Source organism: Mastomys coucha, unplaced genomic scaffold, assembly GCF_008632895.1.
Source record: "Mastomys coucha isolate ucsf_1 unplaced genomic scaffold, UCSF_Mcou_1 pScaffold13, whole genome shotgun sequence".
Lineage (NCBI taxonomy): Eukaryota > Metazoa > Chordata > Mammalia > Rodentia > Muridae > Mastomys > Mastomys coucha.
The window spans coordinates 61,525,445-61,542,425 of record NW_022196895.1 but is presented as its reverse complement, the minus strand read 5'-3'; the positions used below and the strand labels follow the sequence as shown (position 1 = coordinate 61,542,425).

The window sequence follows — 16,981 nt, the reverse complement described above, 5'->3', positions numbered from 1 at the left end:
GGGTACTCTCTAGACACTGCTGTTCATGTGTGGGAAACAAAAACAAATAAACTGGGGGCTCGGAGCCCTGGAACTGCTAATGGGAGCTACTGGTTAAATCCCAGCAGGCAGGAAGCACTGCTCTCTACAATGGAACTGGTTCTCATAACCCTGGCGAGCTGATGGACACTACCTTCAGGTCCCATGTGGGTCAGAGTCATGATGTCATTGGTTTGATGTATTAGTTAATTAATCCCAGTGCCAAGGCCTTTTTCCCAGAGACCTAGCACCCCACCCCACCCCACCCATGCTAACAGAGCAACACTGTAGGCTTTATTTCTCAGGAGCTTGTTCCAAATCTGCCTCTTATACAGCTCTCAACTTAGGAACCCCTGACACATGCATGCTCAAATTAACCTAAATTATCCAGCAGTTATTAAAGAGGGTTCAAAGTGCCCTTTTAGACAGCAGGGAAACTATGCGCACCCACATCCTGGAGAACAAGAAACAAAGCGCTCACGGGGAATCTGGGACATGGTGCTTTGCAAGTTAGGCTGCTGAAACTGCAGGATTTTTGGTCTACGCTCACACATCTACATCCTCAGTATAGAAGGGGAAGTGAGGCGGATGCTAACTGATGAGAAACTGAAGAATTCATTTGGGTAATTCTGAATCAGTTGCATAACCACAGCCATCCAAACACCGCTTCAAGGGCCAGCACCGGAAGGTGCTCCCATTCGAAGACCACTGGCTTGTTTTTAGTTTAATTCCAAATGACCCCAAAATAGCCATAGGATAAGTAGTTAAGTAGTTTTCCATTAGCTTGAATGGGTGAGGTAGCAAGGAGGGAAGTACCGCAGGCAGGCGCGGTACCATGGACCTGAAGAACTCACAGAGTTGACACAGCAGCACCGACTGGAACCAGCTGAGGGCAGGGCTGGCCTCAGCCAAGACACAAGCACCAGCTAGTGCTGCTAGTCTTTCATTTCACCAGTATGCCATTTTTAATTTACAAGTTAAAACACAGTAGCTTACTTTATGCCTGTGTTTAGGTATTTGCTTATTAAAGAAACCTGAGAGTAAAACAAAACAAAAAAGAATTAAAGAATATATACTGCTGGCTCAGAGCAGTGTCACACGCCTATAATCTAGCACTGTGGGGCATAGGTAGGAAGACAGTGAGCTGGAGGTCAACCTGGGTCATTCAGTTCAATCCTGTCCCCAAAAGGGTAAAAGAGAAAGAAAACCAAAGCAGTATTTTCCTACGCAGTTTCCTTCTTCCTAGGGGGATCAGTCCTAATACCTCAATGCGGTCCAGAACCACAGAGACACTGCACGCTCTAATCAGATGGCTTCTCCATCTCGACAGCACGCACACACTTACCTGTCACATCTCCTCAGTGGGGGGTGACAGATAATTAGCACCGACTTCACTTTCCTCGTCCACTATTTCTGGGAAGAATGTCTGCTGATTTGCTCTTATCATAGACTTTAGCATATAGTGTTCTTGGCGAAGAAAGTCTAGGACTGTAACTTCTCTCCTTAAAGGAAGTGGTCTACTGCCACTAGGGCAGCGCTGGCAACACCCTCACCAAGCTGCCTGCTACGGCTGCCAGGCAGGCACCATACAGAGCAGAGCCATGCTGGACAAAGGGTGTTCATGTTGTGATGGAGCTGGGCAGAGATCCTGTGATCTAGACCAGGGTATCATTTAAAACCTAAAAACAGCTTACTTCTAGAATTTTGCACTTAATTTCAGTCCATAGCTGATCTTGCTTAACAGAAATTATAAAAAATTTAAATTGTGAATAAAGGGCAAGGGAATATTGGATTCTGTAAAACGTCCCTTAAAGTAAAACTATAAAAATTCTAGACCTACTGTGCTCAAACTTGAGCAATATTGCTTTAACTTATCTTAAGCTACTCTCCTCTGTTTCCAGTTTATAACTTTTGACCAGACAGAGTATTTGATTTATTTGAATGAAGAATCAGTAGCTATATTAATCATGAGGAAAAGGCTGTGTTAGTTTGCACAAGCTTTCCCAGCGTGAACACTGGAGACATGTCACTAATATCAATACCCGTCTCCGCGAGAAGATGTTCAGTGGAATGTGAATCTCCTAATTTGTAATTTGCCTCCCTTTGAAGATCAATGCATAAAACATCAGGAGAAAGACCTATTTGAATAAATAGATTTTAACACTATTTTACTAAACAGTCATTTGTACATATATAATCGTATTTCCCCCAAATTAGAAAGAAAACCTGGACATTGTGTGTGTGTGTGTGTGTGTGTGTGTGTGTGTGTGTGTGTGAGAGAGAGAGAGAGAGAGAGAGATAAAGAAGTATACATATTATATTGCATTATCTACATCTCTTTTCTTTGTGGATCTTTTACAATGGAGTTACACACAAAAATACTGGCACAGCTAATGTAACCTCCCAGCTAGCACACTTTACACAGCCATAATGAACCCAAGAAATAAAACGAACATCACCAAGCACACTGTGTGTATACACATTCCTCCCACAATGAGGGAGTGAGTAAATGCTTATAGAGTTCCTCCACATCCTACACAGGCACCTTGGGCTACAAACTTCAACCACTCCACTTCCTTCTAATCTCCCAGATTAGAAGGGTGCCTGTGCCACGAGGCACAGCTGACCTGTCACGTATAGGAGAGGCTGACACTGACAATGGTCCCAGGCACAGCTGACCTGGCACATACAGGAGAGGTTGACGCTAACAATGGTCCCAGGTTACACAACTGGCAGATGGTGGAGCACAGGTCTGTCCCTATGCCCACCCTCCTCCCCTCCCCTAACTGGCCCCTGAAGCAGACAGGCAGGTAGACCTGTCTGTTCAACAGTCCTAAAGCAAAAACAACATTAAGTAAAATCAAATTTCCTTCCATTAAGCAGTGACCTGTCCTAGCTATAAAGTTAAATTCAGTTACCAGCTGACTTCACCTTTTGAATATTGTTGAGAAAGGCGTATGCTACCGTAAGCAGACCACAGAAACATGGAACATGACAACATTTGGGATTTTTGTTTTTATATTTTATAATTTTCCTAAAACTTACTTGCTAAAAAATCATCTTAAGAATAAAATGGGTAAGTATTCGCTTGTTGAATAACAGGTGATATTTGGGGACAAAGACTTTCCCTGGAAAGGGTAGAATGACTTGCTGAGCTACAAGCAGAACTTCACACATCACAATGAACATAGCCGACAAATGTCCAGATTCTAATTTGTATCTGCTACCATGACAACCTCCTCTAAACGAGCACTAGAGCAGCAGAGTAAAACTCAGCCATGGGGTGACTTACTTTGGTTCTCCTATCTTGACGCCAGGATGCTGCGTGTAGGCGTGGGAATGTGTACTTGGGGCAGACTTAAACGCCATTGGACAGATAGGGCACTTGTAGAAGACTTCACAGTGAGAGCCTTGAATGTGAGACTTCAGTGCGGCCACATCAGAGTACACAACATTGCAATGTACACATCTGTTAGAGAAACAACACTGTCATTAGCACAGACCACCGAACACCGAAAGTGACGTCACTGTGTCAACAAGGTGACATGAACATATCTCACAACCCGCGGGGGTTTCTCCTGGCCTTCGGAGAGTACTTTGCCTTTTCTGCTTGCTACACACGTGTGTATAGCATCTTTAACATTTTAATGTGTGTGTGTAGTGAGGACCATGAGGGCCAGATCAGGACGGGGGGTGGGGGGCACAGTAGGATCGTGGGGATCCTGGATTAGGGAAGGACATTATGTGCTGGACTGATTCTAGGGACTGACATTACCACCTGTCCTAGTGCCATACAAAAGACCTTTCCAATGGCAGAGGCCTTCAAATCTGCACCTACACACCCTCAACAGAGTAGGGGTACATGAAAAGGGCATGACCCACAGTCTCCTAGCACACACTGGTGTGGTCAATGCATCTTCTACCAGCACTGCATGGCGCCCCAAAGGGTGGGAAAAGTCATCAGGTTCTATCTGTTGGAAGACTAACCTGACTGTGCGCATATTTGGTCTTTAAATTCATCTCCCATAGAGTCCGCATCTCTAAAACAATGGACTGTGAGCTTCTGAATTTCTGAGTATGGAAGTCAACTCACTCCCTGCTAAAAGCTAACCCCACAAAAACAAACTTCGAAACTCTGATACCCACCCAACCCACTCATCTCTAAACAAGGACTCTCAGCAATACTGGAAACACCTCCATTTGATCATGGACTCTTCTTACTTCACATATGGAAACTTAAGAATGTTCACCACAGCTCTTGGGAACCATCTGAGAGAACATGCCTCTCATGTGACTGGACAAACATGTTAAACATGTTCCTAGTCACGTATATGCAAGTCACCTAAGAAAGAAATCTGCTGACAGGGCCTGCCCTCTGGGACTCCATGCCAGACACTTCTAACCCTTCTAGGCTTAGAGGACCCATGGAGATATCTCCTGTAATGCTACACAGAGGGCATGGTTCTACAGAGCAGAGCACAGAAGGCTTTGTAGGCATTTTTAGAAAATCGCAGAGTAGTCTCAGTTTCATTGTTTTTTAATTTTGGGGTTTGGTTGGTTGGTTGGTTGGTTTGGTTGGTTTTGAGACAGGGTTTCTCTGTGTAACCCTGGATGTCCTAGAACTTGCTGTGTAGAGAAGGCTGCCCTCAAACTCAGAGATCCACCTGCCTCTGCCTCCCACATGCTGGGATTACAGGCGTGCGCGCCACCACCGCTAGGCAGTTTCACTGTCTTAGGGCACAGTGTACAGTAATACATTAACACTGTGCAGGAGAAGAGCAAGAAGGCTCCACTGTCTCACCCAGAGCACTTCTCTCAACACAGAAGTCAACCAAGCAGACTGAATTCTTCTGGGTCACCTTACATAGTGTCCTGAACAAGTTCATGCTCCTGTCTGCAGTTACTTGTTTGTGAAATAAGAACTGAACAGAGCATTTTAGTCCCACCTTCCCCTAGAAGCTAGCGACTACAAGGGTCAGAGTACTTACTGCAAGAACTCAATTCTTGGCCTTCGTGAAAAGACCCACAGAGGAAATGAAGCACCTCCAAGAGTGTGTGAGCACAAAGAGATGGGTTAGAATCTGACGCTGGGGCTGAGGAGTCCACCTGTTCCAATGTGACCCGGATGCTGCCCAGAGTCGACTGTATCACAGGCACACACACACACATCTTCCCATCAAACATAGGACTAGGCTGCATTTAAAGCAAAAGACCAAGACGAGGAGGAGCAGAGACGTGCACTGACTCTCTGGACACTCTGGAGCCACTTGGCATAGGACAAAGCTTCATGGGTGCAAGCGAAGTCAAATATGGTTTTCAGTTGGCAGCAGAAGTAGCAGGGACTCGGTGGGTCTAAAAGGAACCACAGAGGCCAAGGAAAACAGAGGGAAGAGAAAGGGCAGGATAGGTCCAGGGCAACAGAGGCCAATGAGGGACAATTTCAGAGATCCCTTATGTATCACAATGTTACTAAGCATGTGCCACCATACCCAGCTCTCTTATTTCTTAATTTAAAAATGTTTACAATATACAATCCTATAATAATCTTTTCCTAAGTGGAGGCAGGAAAATTCAGAAGAATCCTTGACTTTTACTAGTAATTGACATTTATTCCACATCAAGCAGAATCCAGACATGGCAGGTTAGTATTTAAGAGACAGACACAATAGGACCAAAGAGATAAGCCCCTTCCTCAGAGGGAACACAGGCAAGTTGGGAGCCTGAAGACAATCTCCAGAAAGAGTATACAGAGACAAGTGGGTGGGGCAGGAAACAAGGCAGGACCAAGGCGGCCAAGCCCAGTCAAGAAACATCAACTACTTCATTACTTAAAACAGCAGGAGGACTGGGCATAGTAGCACTGATTTTTAGTCCCAGGCTAAACTGTTTCAATACAGCTTGGGCTACACTATAAGACCCTTCGTCAAAAAAGAGGGGAGGCAGGGAAGGGCAGGGAAATGTTTTAAGTTTTTATATTTTTTCTGAAGAAGTCAACATAAGCCAAGCAGTAGTGGCACAGGCCTTTAAACCCAGCACTCAGAAGTAAGAAGCAAGAGGATGTCTGAGTTCAAGGCCAGAGGTATACAGATTGAGGTCTGAGATAGCCAGGGCTACACAGAGAAAGAATCTCAAAAACAAAAGAGGAGGGAGGGAGGGAGAAAGAGAGAAGGAGGTAGAGAGAAAGAGAGAGAGACAGAGAGAGAGAGAGAGAGAGAGACAGAGAGAGAAACACACAGAGACAGAGATGAGGAGGGTAGGAGGAATTAGCATGAACTAAACTTCCCAATAACCAAACATGGCAGATGAGCCCAGGGAGGCTCTGGAGAGTAAGGTACAGGCATGACGCCAGCCTAGTCTACTCAGCTAGCTCCAAAGCAGCCAGGGGACACTACATCAAAAGCAAGTACACAAAACCCTCTAACATGTTTGCCTAGTTTGAATACCCTCCAGTCTAGTGGGGAAAATCTATAGTTAATAAAAAAAAAAAAGTCAAATTTTGAAATGTAAAATTGAAAGCACCCAACTTAAATCGGCCTAGGACGAATGAAGGGCAGAACACTTCCCACAGTAAGGTGCAGGCTTTCAGTCTACGTGTGAGATTTCTGTTTTCGGGAAGATACCAGGAATAACTCAGAGCACAGAAGGCTGCCCTCTATTCATTCCGATTTAGCCTTTGTTTCACTGAGCGAGAGGAAAATCTGAGAACAAAGAGCACTCAGCAGATCAGCAGCGAGTGCACATGCCGCACAGCTGCTTCCCTGGCGGCATACAGACTCCACTCACAGTTTCCAAGCATGTGGTAAGAACCACAGCACCGTTTTGTGTGGGTCTGTGCACCATCCTGTTTAACTGTCACATCCCAGAGGTCGGAAGCAGGCCATTCCCCCTCTGTGCCGTCATACCACAGAGGGCAGACGAACTTCTCACAACTTGTGACAAGCAAAGCTAGCAAATTAGCAAAGGAAAACCACCCTGGGTTCCTGTTTTCTAAAGGCTTCCTCTCAATCCAGGTTAGATCTCAATCCATAAAGCATTTGTGCAGCACAAATGTGAAGACGTTAGGTTAAAGATGGTTGGAAACCTAAGCAGAGGGGGCTGGAGAGATGGCTCAGCAGTTAAGAGCACTGGCTGTTCTTCAAAAGAACCTGAGTTCAATTCCAGGTACCCACACGGCGGCTCACAACCATCTGGAACTCTGGTTTTAAGGGATCTGAGCCCCTCTTCTGACCTCACCAGGCAATACACACACGTGGTGAACAGCCACACATGCAGGCAAAACACCTACACCCATCAAGTAAAAAGAAATCTTAGGACTGAGCAAAACCATTGCCCCATCAACAGTCTAACCGAACAGTAAGATAAGCGTGTGCTACCTCTGTGTGACACCTCTGCTAGAACAAAGACATTTTATCACCCAAGGCAGTCCCCTGAGGGATTTTCATGAGATCAAGGTAAGTGGGATGGGACAGTATTTAAGGAGATAACAAAGTCTGAGAACAAAGTAGATCATCACCTGACACTGGCTAAGTAACATGAAAGTGGCCAGATGTCAAAAAAAAACGCATCTGGGAATCTCCAGGGCCAACTTAAAGACGAAGAGGTTGGAACTGTGGGGGAGGAGGCACGAGGGAAGTTCCGGAGGGGAAACTCCAAAGATGGATATCAGAAAAGGTTATTCACCCTTCTGTGTGGCTACATCGATCCATCATGCCTGTGATTATTAGAAAGGAAATAGTAAGAGGTACAGAAATGCACAGTCCTCCTGCAGAAGGAGAACGGCAGTAAGCACAGCGGGGAGACAGGATGCTAAGCATGCATTTACCTCACCCCTTATCCTCATCTGTATCTGGATTGGCAAGGCCAACATGGCATTAAGGGATTCAAACGGATCAACTCAACTACTGATGATTCCTAGGGGATCCGTGAGCTGTAGTATCACCGGGTAACCCTGAGAATTACACGCGCGCACAGGCCCGTCAAATCGCAGCGCAGTTATCAGGGAACGACATACTGACCGAAAACCAACTCTCCGTGTGTAGTGCAGACAGTTCTTGGTGACGTGGTTCTGGAAGTGCACCGACCTGCAGATGGCCCCGCACTCAGGGCAGGTGTAGGGAGATTTGTGTTGATGGATTCTCTGGTGTGAAGCATAGCTGCACTGGTTAGGCAGCAGCATCTGGCAGACAGTGCAAGTCTTCTAAATAAACCAGAGGGGGAGACACGGTTGGTCCTGCTAGGCATGGCTGGTGCACAAATCACCTCAGTTAAGCTGTACAGTTAGTCATGGGTCTCATCTCACACACTGCTATAAAGGACCCTGATGCCCGAGGGAAAAGAAAACCTGAAGGTTACATGTTACTTTCACCCTGCAAAACAAAAATGGTAAGAATTACGAAGGCAGGCTCGTGCCAAGGAGTGAGATAAAGAAAACACTGCTTAACCGTTTCCAGTTCTGTCTCTTTTGCATTTTTGTCCTAGAGCAAAGGGTTAGACAGGTGTTCCTATAAACTCTACAGCACACTACCGAGCTCATAGGCCCAACAGGAGCTGCAATTCCTACAATCCAGAACTTGCCTCAGGGAAAAAGAAATTAATCCCAGTTAATCCAATTTCTTCTTCTTCCCCAGTCACTTCAATTATTTAAATCTTAAATAATTCGGGAACATAAAAAGAATGGCTTAGGATCTGGTTTTCTTCTTACACCTAAGTTGGCCTTTAAATGGATAAACTGGTCATAATATGATTTATAATTGAAACCAAAGCACCCAAGCCCCAATACGTAAATATGGACATTAAACTGAAATTTGCAGAGCATAAGAAATTTTACAAAGCTTAAAATCTGACTGTATTAAAATAAAGATTGAAATCACCTTCAAAGAAAAATATTTCATGAACTATCAAAAAAACTAAATCGCCTATTTTAAGCATATTTAAAACATAAGTAAAAAATATTCGGTCAATATAAACTGACTAGCACACTGGAAACAAGTTCAAGAGAATGAAAGGCACACCTCCTCAAACACCCGTCCAGAGCAAAGGCCTTGTACGCGACTTCTGAGGTGAGTCCTCATTAAAGTCAAAAGAAGGCTCAAACCACAGGCTTCGGATATTAAAAATACCTTCAGATTGACAGCAATTTAAAAAATATTTTCTAATTCTTCATGGTTATTTTGAATAAAGCCCAAAAATCCAAGTTTAGGCTCTAAAGTGACTTATATTAGGAAATAAACAAAACTCACTTGAAAGTTATTTCTTGGCTTTTCTCCTGAAAGGACTAAAATACAAGTTTTATCCCATAAAATGTTTATTATAATCACAAAGTAAGAGCAGTACAGGCAGCATTGATGAGGTTAGTGTCATTAACAGATGCCACTCCTAGGAACACATTCTTCAAAGGTTAAAACTTGCCACAACAAGGAAAACTAGTGGACAGCGTCACCGGTGAAGAGCCTGCCACCGGCACGCAGGCATCACCAAGGCAGTCACTCGCTCCTTTGACTGTGGTCTTCTAGCTTCCGTCCCAAGTCATTATCCCAGGTGAGAATTATCGTGTCTGCACTCCCATGGGCATCCCAGGAGGCACACTTACTTGGAAATAAAACTCATGCTTTCATTTCTAAAAGAAGTCAAAAACCATTATACATATATGTCTACACATACACATATGCACACATCCATAGCTGAATGCACATCTCATGTATGTATATAGATATAAATATACACATAGACATGGATTGGGTCCATCTCACCACAAGCCAAGCAGTGAATTAAGTCCTTTAAATACATTAGGAACTTTATATAGATTTGAATATTAATACATTGTATCATTTATTTCTCATAATCTATGAAGTCAGTAATAGCTTCATACAGAAGAGGAGATAAGGCATAATGACGTTAAGAAACGTGCCCTAAGTGCTACCAAGTGCAAGCAGGAGTCCACCAGTCTCTGGTGGCGGTGAAAAGCAGAATGGGGTCACAGGAGCTGAACAAGCACAAAACATAGAGTTGAACAGCTTGAAAAATAAAACAGAATGCCAAAGATGACCTGTTTGTGTTAAGATAAGAAATCAGTCTCTCTTTTCCCATGGCTTCTCCCCTATCTAAAGCAATGTGATTATACTACTTTTATAATAGTACAAAGCCAAAAGAAAAGAAAATCTCAAAGAACAAGGACCATGTGCCCCATTAAAGCTAAACACATTATCATCTATCACGATTTAATGACAAACAGTTGCTCTTTACAATACATATAAAATACACAACTTGTTCTGCCATCACCATCACTGACGTCACCATCACCACCACTCCCTGTCTCCCAACTAAGTGCAGCCAGCAGCTGAGGCTCCCCACCCACATCAGACCCAGAAGGAAAGAGTCCGATCTCAAGTCAGGCACACTGAGTCCTGCAGCTCTTAGGCTGGGAGGGTGCAGACACTGATCCTAGCGGAGGCATGGGGATCTTACCTACAGTGTATACAGGTGCACACACACCGGTGTGCAGACCCCACACCTACTCCTGCGTTTCTCTCAGTCACTGTTGCGTGCCTCGCTCGCTTGCCTCCATTCTCCACTTTGCATTCCATTCAGAGGCACTCTCCTCGACGTTTGCACACTACCCGTGTTTCTGAACTCTTAGGACACTGTTTACTTAACTATTCAGCCTCGGGTTGCATAGGGCGGAAGTGGGCTTCCACGCACCAAAGGGAGAGAGATCCCACTAGCTCTTCTGGGATGCTTTGGATACAGGACAAAATGCACGTTCTCTGGGCTGAGGGGACACAATGAGCGCAGGAGAGCATGTGGATTCTTTGTGCTTTAACAGAATCTGACTTTCCCTTCCTTTTTGTTTAAAGTCAAAGCAATTTTTCCTTAATTGGCACAAACTGAGGCTGCTCGTCAACTCAGTGGGAGAACCAGCAGTTTAGCTCAGCAGTGCGTGGCCTGTAAGAGAAGAAATCAGAAGAAATACGTATGTGGCTTTATGTCTCTGAAAATTAGGCTTACTGTCCTCAGAACATGCATAAAGGTTGTGATGCTTAGGCAAAGCAGCTAACTTCTTCTCTGGGGGCAGCCTCATTTGCTCAGGGAAATGGTTTTGGGGTTTTTTTGTTGCTATTGCTTTTGTTTTTTTAAACTAATCGTACTTGTCAACAGTAAAGCAGCACTAGAAAGCTAGGGAAGACTGGGCGGTGGTGGCGCACGCCTTTAATTCCCAGCACTTGGGAGGCAGAGGCAGGCAGATCTCTGAGTTCGAGGCCAGCCTGGTCTACAGAGTGAGTTCCAGGACAGCCAGGGCAACACAGAGAAACTGTCTCAAAAAAAAAAAAAAAAAAAAAAAAAAAAAAAAAAAAAAAAAAAAAAGAAAGAAAGAAAGAAAAAGAAAGAAAAGGAAAAAAGAAAGCTAGGGAAGGTAGCTGAAGAAAGATCACAGTCCCCCCTGAGCCTGGTGGGCCAGCAGACAGGAGCCTGAAACTGAACACAGGATGGAGGACGGGCGAGGCCTGATGCCCCTTAGAGGTAGGACTGTAGGGCTTGGCACGGCTTTGCATAAGTGAGGAAACCTGAGCAACAAGGAAAACAATTCTTTGCTTCAATTTTTTTCTTCTAGGGAGAAGTTCAGCCAGGGAAAAGTAACAGGGGAAGGGTGAGGAAGTCTAGAGACCACTGCACAGACCACCCTCTCACAGGCAAACTTCAAGCTCGGGCCTGCAACCCACAGGATGCAGAAGCCACAACACTGCAGCTAAGGGGGGACCAGCTGCAAAGTCAATTACCACTGCCCTTGACTACAGTTCCACACACTGCATCTACAGTAAGAAATGGTCGCATAGTAAAGCAAAGCAGTTTCTTTCCTGGGTTTCAGTTTCACAATTAGCTTAGAGAGAAAGCACTTTATGTCCAGATCTCATTTAAATGGGAATGACACAAAGCATGTATCACACATACTGATTATATGTATACCCTTTGTTCCCAGAGCTAGTGAGCCGTTGTTCCCGAATCACTTGCCACAATCAAAACTCCTAGCAAGAGCAGGCTAAATGAGGAAACTCACAGACAGACGCACGGCAGACACCATACTTAGAGGATTACTTCGAGAGAATACAAGTTCCTTAGGACTTAGCAACACAACTGTGTAAACTGGGGCAAGACAGAATTAGCAGTTTGGAGAGCAGTGCCAAAAAAGTCTTCATCTGAAAGCCAGGGGCTCACATCTATAATCCCTGCATTCGGGCAAGAGAATCATTAGTTCAAGATCAGCCTGGGTAACAGCAAGAGTCTGTCTAAAATAATAAAGCCCAAAGGGTATGTGGGTACAACTTAGCAGTGATGCACCTGCCCAGCAGGAGGCTAAGGCCTGGGGCTGACTCTGCAACCCAGGGCTGGGAGGCGGGGTGGAAAGGAAGAGCAGAGACAAGGAAACTTCATCTCCTGATAATGATGGGGAACGATGCTCTAGGGCTTCTAGAAGAAAGTGCTGGAGAACAGTTTATCTAGAAACGAGAAGGCGACAGAGACGGCTCAAAAGAATTTACTATATATAAAGCACGTCAGATTTAGAGTCCAGAAAGGAGACTCGAGATGGCTCAGTAGTCAGAAGTGAGCACTGCTCATCCTGAGGACCAGATCCCATCACACATATTGGGCAGCTCACAACTGACTAGATCTCTAGCTCCAGGGGGTCTGGCCTGCTACACCTGTCTGCACACGCACGAACATACACCCAGGCACACACACAGAGGCACACACATGCACAGAGTTAAAAATAAAGTCACCCTTTCTATATTATTCCTCCTCTGTGTGTGCCTACGTATAGGTGTAAGAACGTGGACATGAATGTGTCACAGCATCACAGCATGTGTGGAGATATGAGAACAATTGGCAGGTTTAGTTTTCTCCTGCCAGTATGCAGGTTCCAGGGATTGAACTCAGATCCTCACGTTTGGAGTGGCAGTTACATTTACTGCTGAGCCATCTCACCAGCTCCAAAAAATAAAATATATTTATTAATTGCTTAGAGGGACTGGAGAGGTGACTCAACAGTTTAAAAGGGCCCTGGCTGCTCTTGTAGAGGATCCAGCACCCATGCTGACTTCCATTACATCCAGTTCCAGGGATCCTATGCGCAGACCTCCTCGGACACCAAGCATGCAGGTGCTGCACTGAAGCCATACACAGAAGGTAATTTTAAAAAGGAAAACTTTAACTGCCCATAAAGTTCTTGAGATTGAAACAAATTATCTGTCAGTAAAGTGAGGAGCAAGCAGATATGCCTTCCGTATCTGCTGCACTCCTGAGGCCAATGCCAAAACAAGCCCAGGGCTGCACTCTGGTTTCCTCGGGTCCCCAACCATAAAGTCTTATATCCCAGGAAAGCGACAAAATGAGGAGAGGCAACGAGCTGGCAAAGAAGGACATTGCCCAGCTCTGCCACTAGCTGGACATTTACTTTTCAAATTGCAAAATAAAAAAATAACCAAAGAGCCTATTACAGTCTGATTTTACAGTAATGTGAAACCTATGAAAACATGCTTTACAACTAAGAACTTCTTTAAGAGTAAATGCGCACACGTGTGCATGTATGAAGGAAGGTCAGAGGTTGATATGAAGCATCTTCCTCAACCCCTTTTCCCAGCCTCTTTCTAAGACACAGGCGTTCCCTGGGACTTGGGGCTCACTGATGGGGCAGAACTGGTCAGTCAGCCCAGAGTCCTCTTGCTGGATTCCCCCTTCCCAGCACTGGGGCTGGGCTGCCACACTAAGCAGCCTGAATTTGGCTAAATTTCATTATGCTTCACTAAGAGGGGAAGCATGGCCTTCCAGTGCATCTCAGCATCAACTTTTAAACCTACAGACACCAGTTCATGAAGACTTCCCAGGCAGGATTGCCTCTCCATGCACTCACTGCCTTGCTCAAGGTGCCCAAAGCGGGTGTTCTACATCAGGCAGTGAAAAGGGAGCCCCAAACTGCAGCCTGTGTTTATAAGCGCATGTGAGTACTGACAGTGCATGTGAGCACAAGTGTATACCTTGAGTGTGCATTTGAGTGAATGTGAGAATGTGTCGACTGCCCACAGCTCTGTTTTCATTACACTGCTCCATCCCATGCTGCATGGAAGAGACGATCCTCGCCCTCGACTGCAGAGCCTACCCAAGCATATGCTGGGAATCCTGGACCACATCACCTGACATACATGATAAAATCCCATGACTCAGACACAGGCATGAGCAGTGTAAGGCAAGAAGGCCTACACACGTCCTTTACGGCAAGCCAGCTCTTTCCATAGAGCCTACCAGGCATGGCTGAGCATGGCAGCAGCCCCTGAAATGGAGGTGTTCTGCTGCTCTGCGGTAACTGGAGGTCTTCTATAGGTCACTCATTAAACATGGGGAGGGCAACAGAGACCAGCAGAGATAGGCTCAGCAAATGTCATGGGCACAGTCTCCGAAGGCTGAATGCCAAGAGTGGGAGTCTGTGGCCAAGGCAGCCACAGCAAAATTCTCAGAAAGAAAACCTTACTAGGCTCAGAGAAGCACGGGGAAAGAAGCAAAGGTCTGCTCTAAAAATACAGATGGGGAGAGGGAGAGGGAGAGGGAGGAGAAGAGGAAGAGGAGGAAGAAGAGGAGGAGGAAGAAGAGGAGGAAGAGGAGGAGGAAGAGGAAGAGGAGGAGGAAAGGTAAAAAGGGCACCTGTGGCTCCAACCCCAGCACTACAGAGAATGGAAATGAGGGAGCCAGGCTTAGCTACAGGAAAGGGTTGAGAGCTGAGGAGAAAGGCTGAGAGCCGATCAGCAACCATGAGAGGGAAAAGCAGCAGCAGCCTCGCTGGGAGATGGCGCTGAGGGGAAAGAAACTGACACTGGGTAGAGAATGCCCAGTCAAGGAGAATCCATCAACACATGCATGGCGGGGAGGAGGGAACTACCTGTCAGTAGGAACAAGGACAGGGCAAATAAAAACTCAACAGAATGATGTCCATGGAAGCCACCGGGAATTTACTTCTGTGTATGCTAAAAAGCCCCGATAGGAACCTAATCTCACCCATGGAAGCTTGGGTAGAGCAGGTGAACAATTCCAGATCTCACCTTAAATATAGGACAAAGATCCTGGAACACGTTTAATGCCAGCACTAAGCAGGTAGATGGATCCCTGTGAGTTTGAGGCCAACCTCTTCTACAGAGCAAGTTCCAGGATAGCCAGAGCCCACAATAGAGGGACCCTGACAGACAGACAGACACAGACACACAGACACACACACACACACACACACACACACACAGAGTAGGAGCTGGAGAGACGGCTCAGCGGTTAAGAGCACTGACTGCTCTTCCAGAGGTCCTGAGTTCAATTCCTAGTACCCACATGATGGCTCACAACCATCTGTAATAAGATCTGATACTCTCTGAAGACAGCAACAATGTACTCACATACTTAAAAAAATCTCTAAAAAAAAAAAAAAAAACAAAAATAAAAACAAGACAAAGTGCAGGTGTGAAATTCCAGCACAGGGACCCAAAGGGTCCTAAAAAAGCTGGGCTGGACTATAGAGCAGCATCTTGCTTAAAGCCAACAACAAAGTGGAGAACAACTTCCTCTTCCAGAAAAATGGAGCCCACGTGTCCTTCCCTGTCCTCCCACTGGGGACAGCTGAACACCAAGATGGAAGACAGAAAACATCCAAGCTCAGAAAAGAGGACAAGAAGCCAGCATGGCCAGAGACCAGAGGCAAAGGCGAGGACGGCTGGGAGCTGTCCACATTTGCTTTTACCTCATATAGCCCAGACTGGAGCTGAGGAAATCAGAGATGCAGAAATGAAGACAGACAACCCCACCCCCATCCCAGGAAAGCCGCAACAGGGACAAGGCAGAGACTTAGCCAAGTGCCAGGCCCCCTGAAATACTGTGGTCACCAGCCATGCCAAAGCCCACCTCATGAAACTGTAATGAGTCCCAAAGACCCTGCCCAGATAGAGTCAGAGAAGGAGGCAGGGGAACAGGAAAATGTGCCCCTTTCACCAGCCCAATCCAAAGAAAACGGAAAGTGCCCAAAGAATACCCAAGCCCAGATGGCTTCACTGGAGAACCTACTAAAACATTTAAAGAGACACTAACTCCAATCCTACTCACTCTCAGATGGAACACAGGGGAAGAAAAAACACTTCTCAACTCACTCTACAAAGCTATTAGTAAGCTATCCCAGATAAGGACAAGGGGACAATAAACCTACATGAATGTAGATGCAGGAGGGCCTCGGCAAACCAACATTCACAGTACAGCCAAAGGGTCATGAGCCCGACCAGGTGCAACTCCCTCGGGTATGGCTCTGCTCGTGCCTGGGCAATCAGTAGCTGAGCCCCCAAACTCTGAAACCGGTAAGTCCAAGAGAATCGCAGGATACACAATGAATAAACAACTTTGATTTCTCTGTACACTATCAGTAGACTTATGCACAGCAAACTTATAGTTGTTCTAAAATAATAAATTTCAGTTGGGGACTTAGGTTAGCAGATGTTGAGCTCTGTGTTTTCATCCCCAGTATCACAAACATTCAATCAAGCAACCAAAACCTATCGAAACATGAACAGAACACACATGCTAGAAAACACAAAACACGGGCTTCACTCCCAATACCAAACATTCAATCAAGCAACCAAAATCTATTGAAACATGAGAAGAACACACATGCTGGAAAACAGAAGCCAATTAGAGATCTGAATGTGGGGCCAGGCTGTGTCTGGGGACTAAGACTCAGCACATACAGATGCCAACTCCTCCTTCAGAGTACTCACACCTTTAACATAATTTCTATCATGGGGCTAGCACGGTCTCCTTGTAGGTATTCCTACTTCTTTATGGGAGGCAAGTGAGTAGGGTCACGGAAGCAACCCCGGGAAGAACCGTCTACTCTACTGAGGATACTACACATCATGAGCTTCAAGCCTGGGTGTGTGGAGAGAGGGACAGA

At 45.6% G+C, this 16,981-nt stretch overlaps 1 protein-coding gene across 15 annotated transcripts in view; it reads right to left on the bottom strand.

Moving 5' to 3' along the window:
* Nucleotides 1–16,981, bottom strand: part of Znf532 (zinc finger protein 532) — a 109,587-nt gene that overhangs the window by 41,683 nt on the left and 50,923 nt on the right. For 14 of the 15 annotated variants that reach the window (XM_031365905.1, XM_031365901.1, XM_031365893.1 and 11 more), the window contains 2 exons: nt 8,034–8,215; nt 3,311–3,487 (listed from right to left, as the gene is read on the bottom strand). The exons of the other annotated variant lie outside the window; for it this stretch is intronic. In XM_031365905.1, coding sequence (XP_031221765.1) covers nt 3,311–3,487; nt 8,034–8,215 — 359 coding nt within the window. The remainder of the gene's footprint in view (nt 1–3,310; nt 3,488–8,033; nt 8,216–16,981) is intronic. 15 annotated transcript variants of the gene reach the window in all.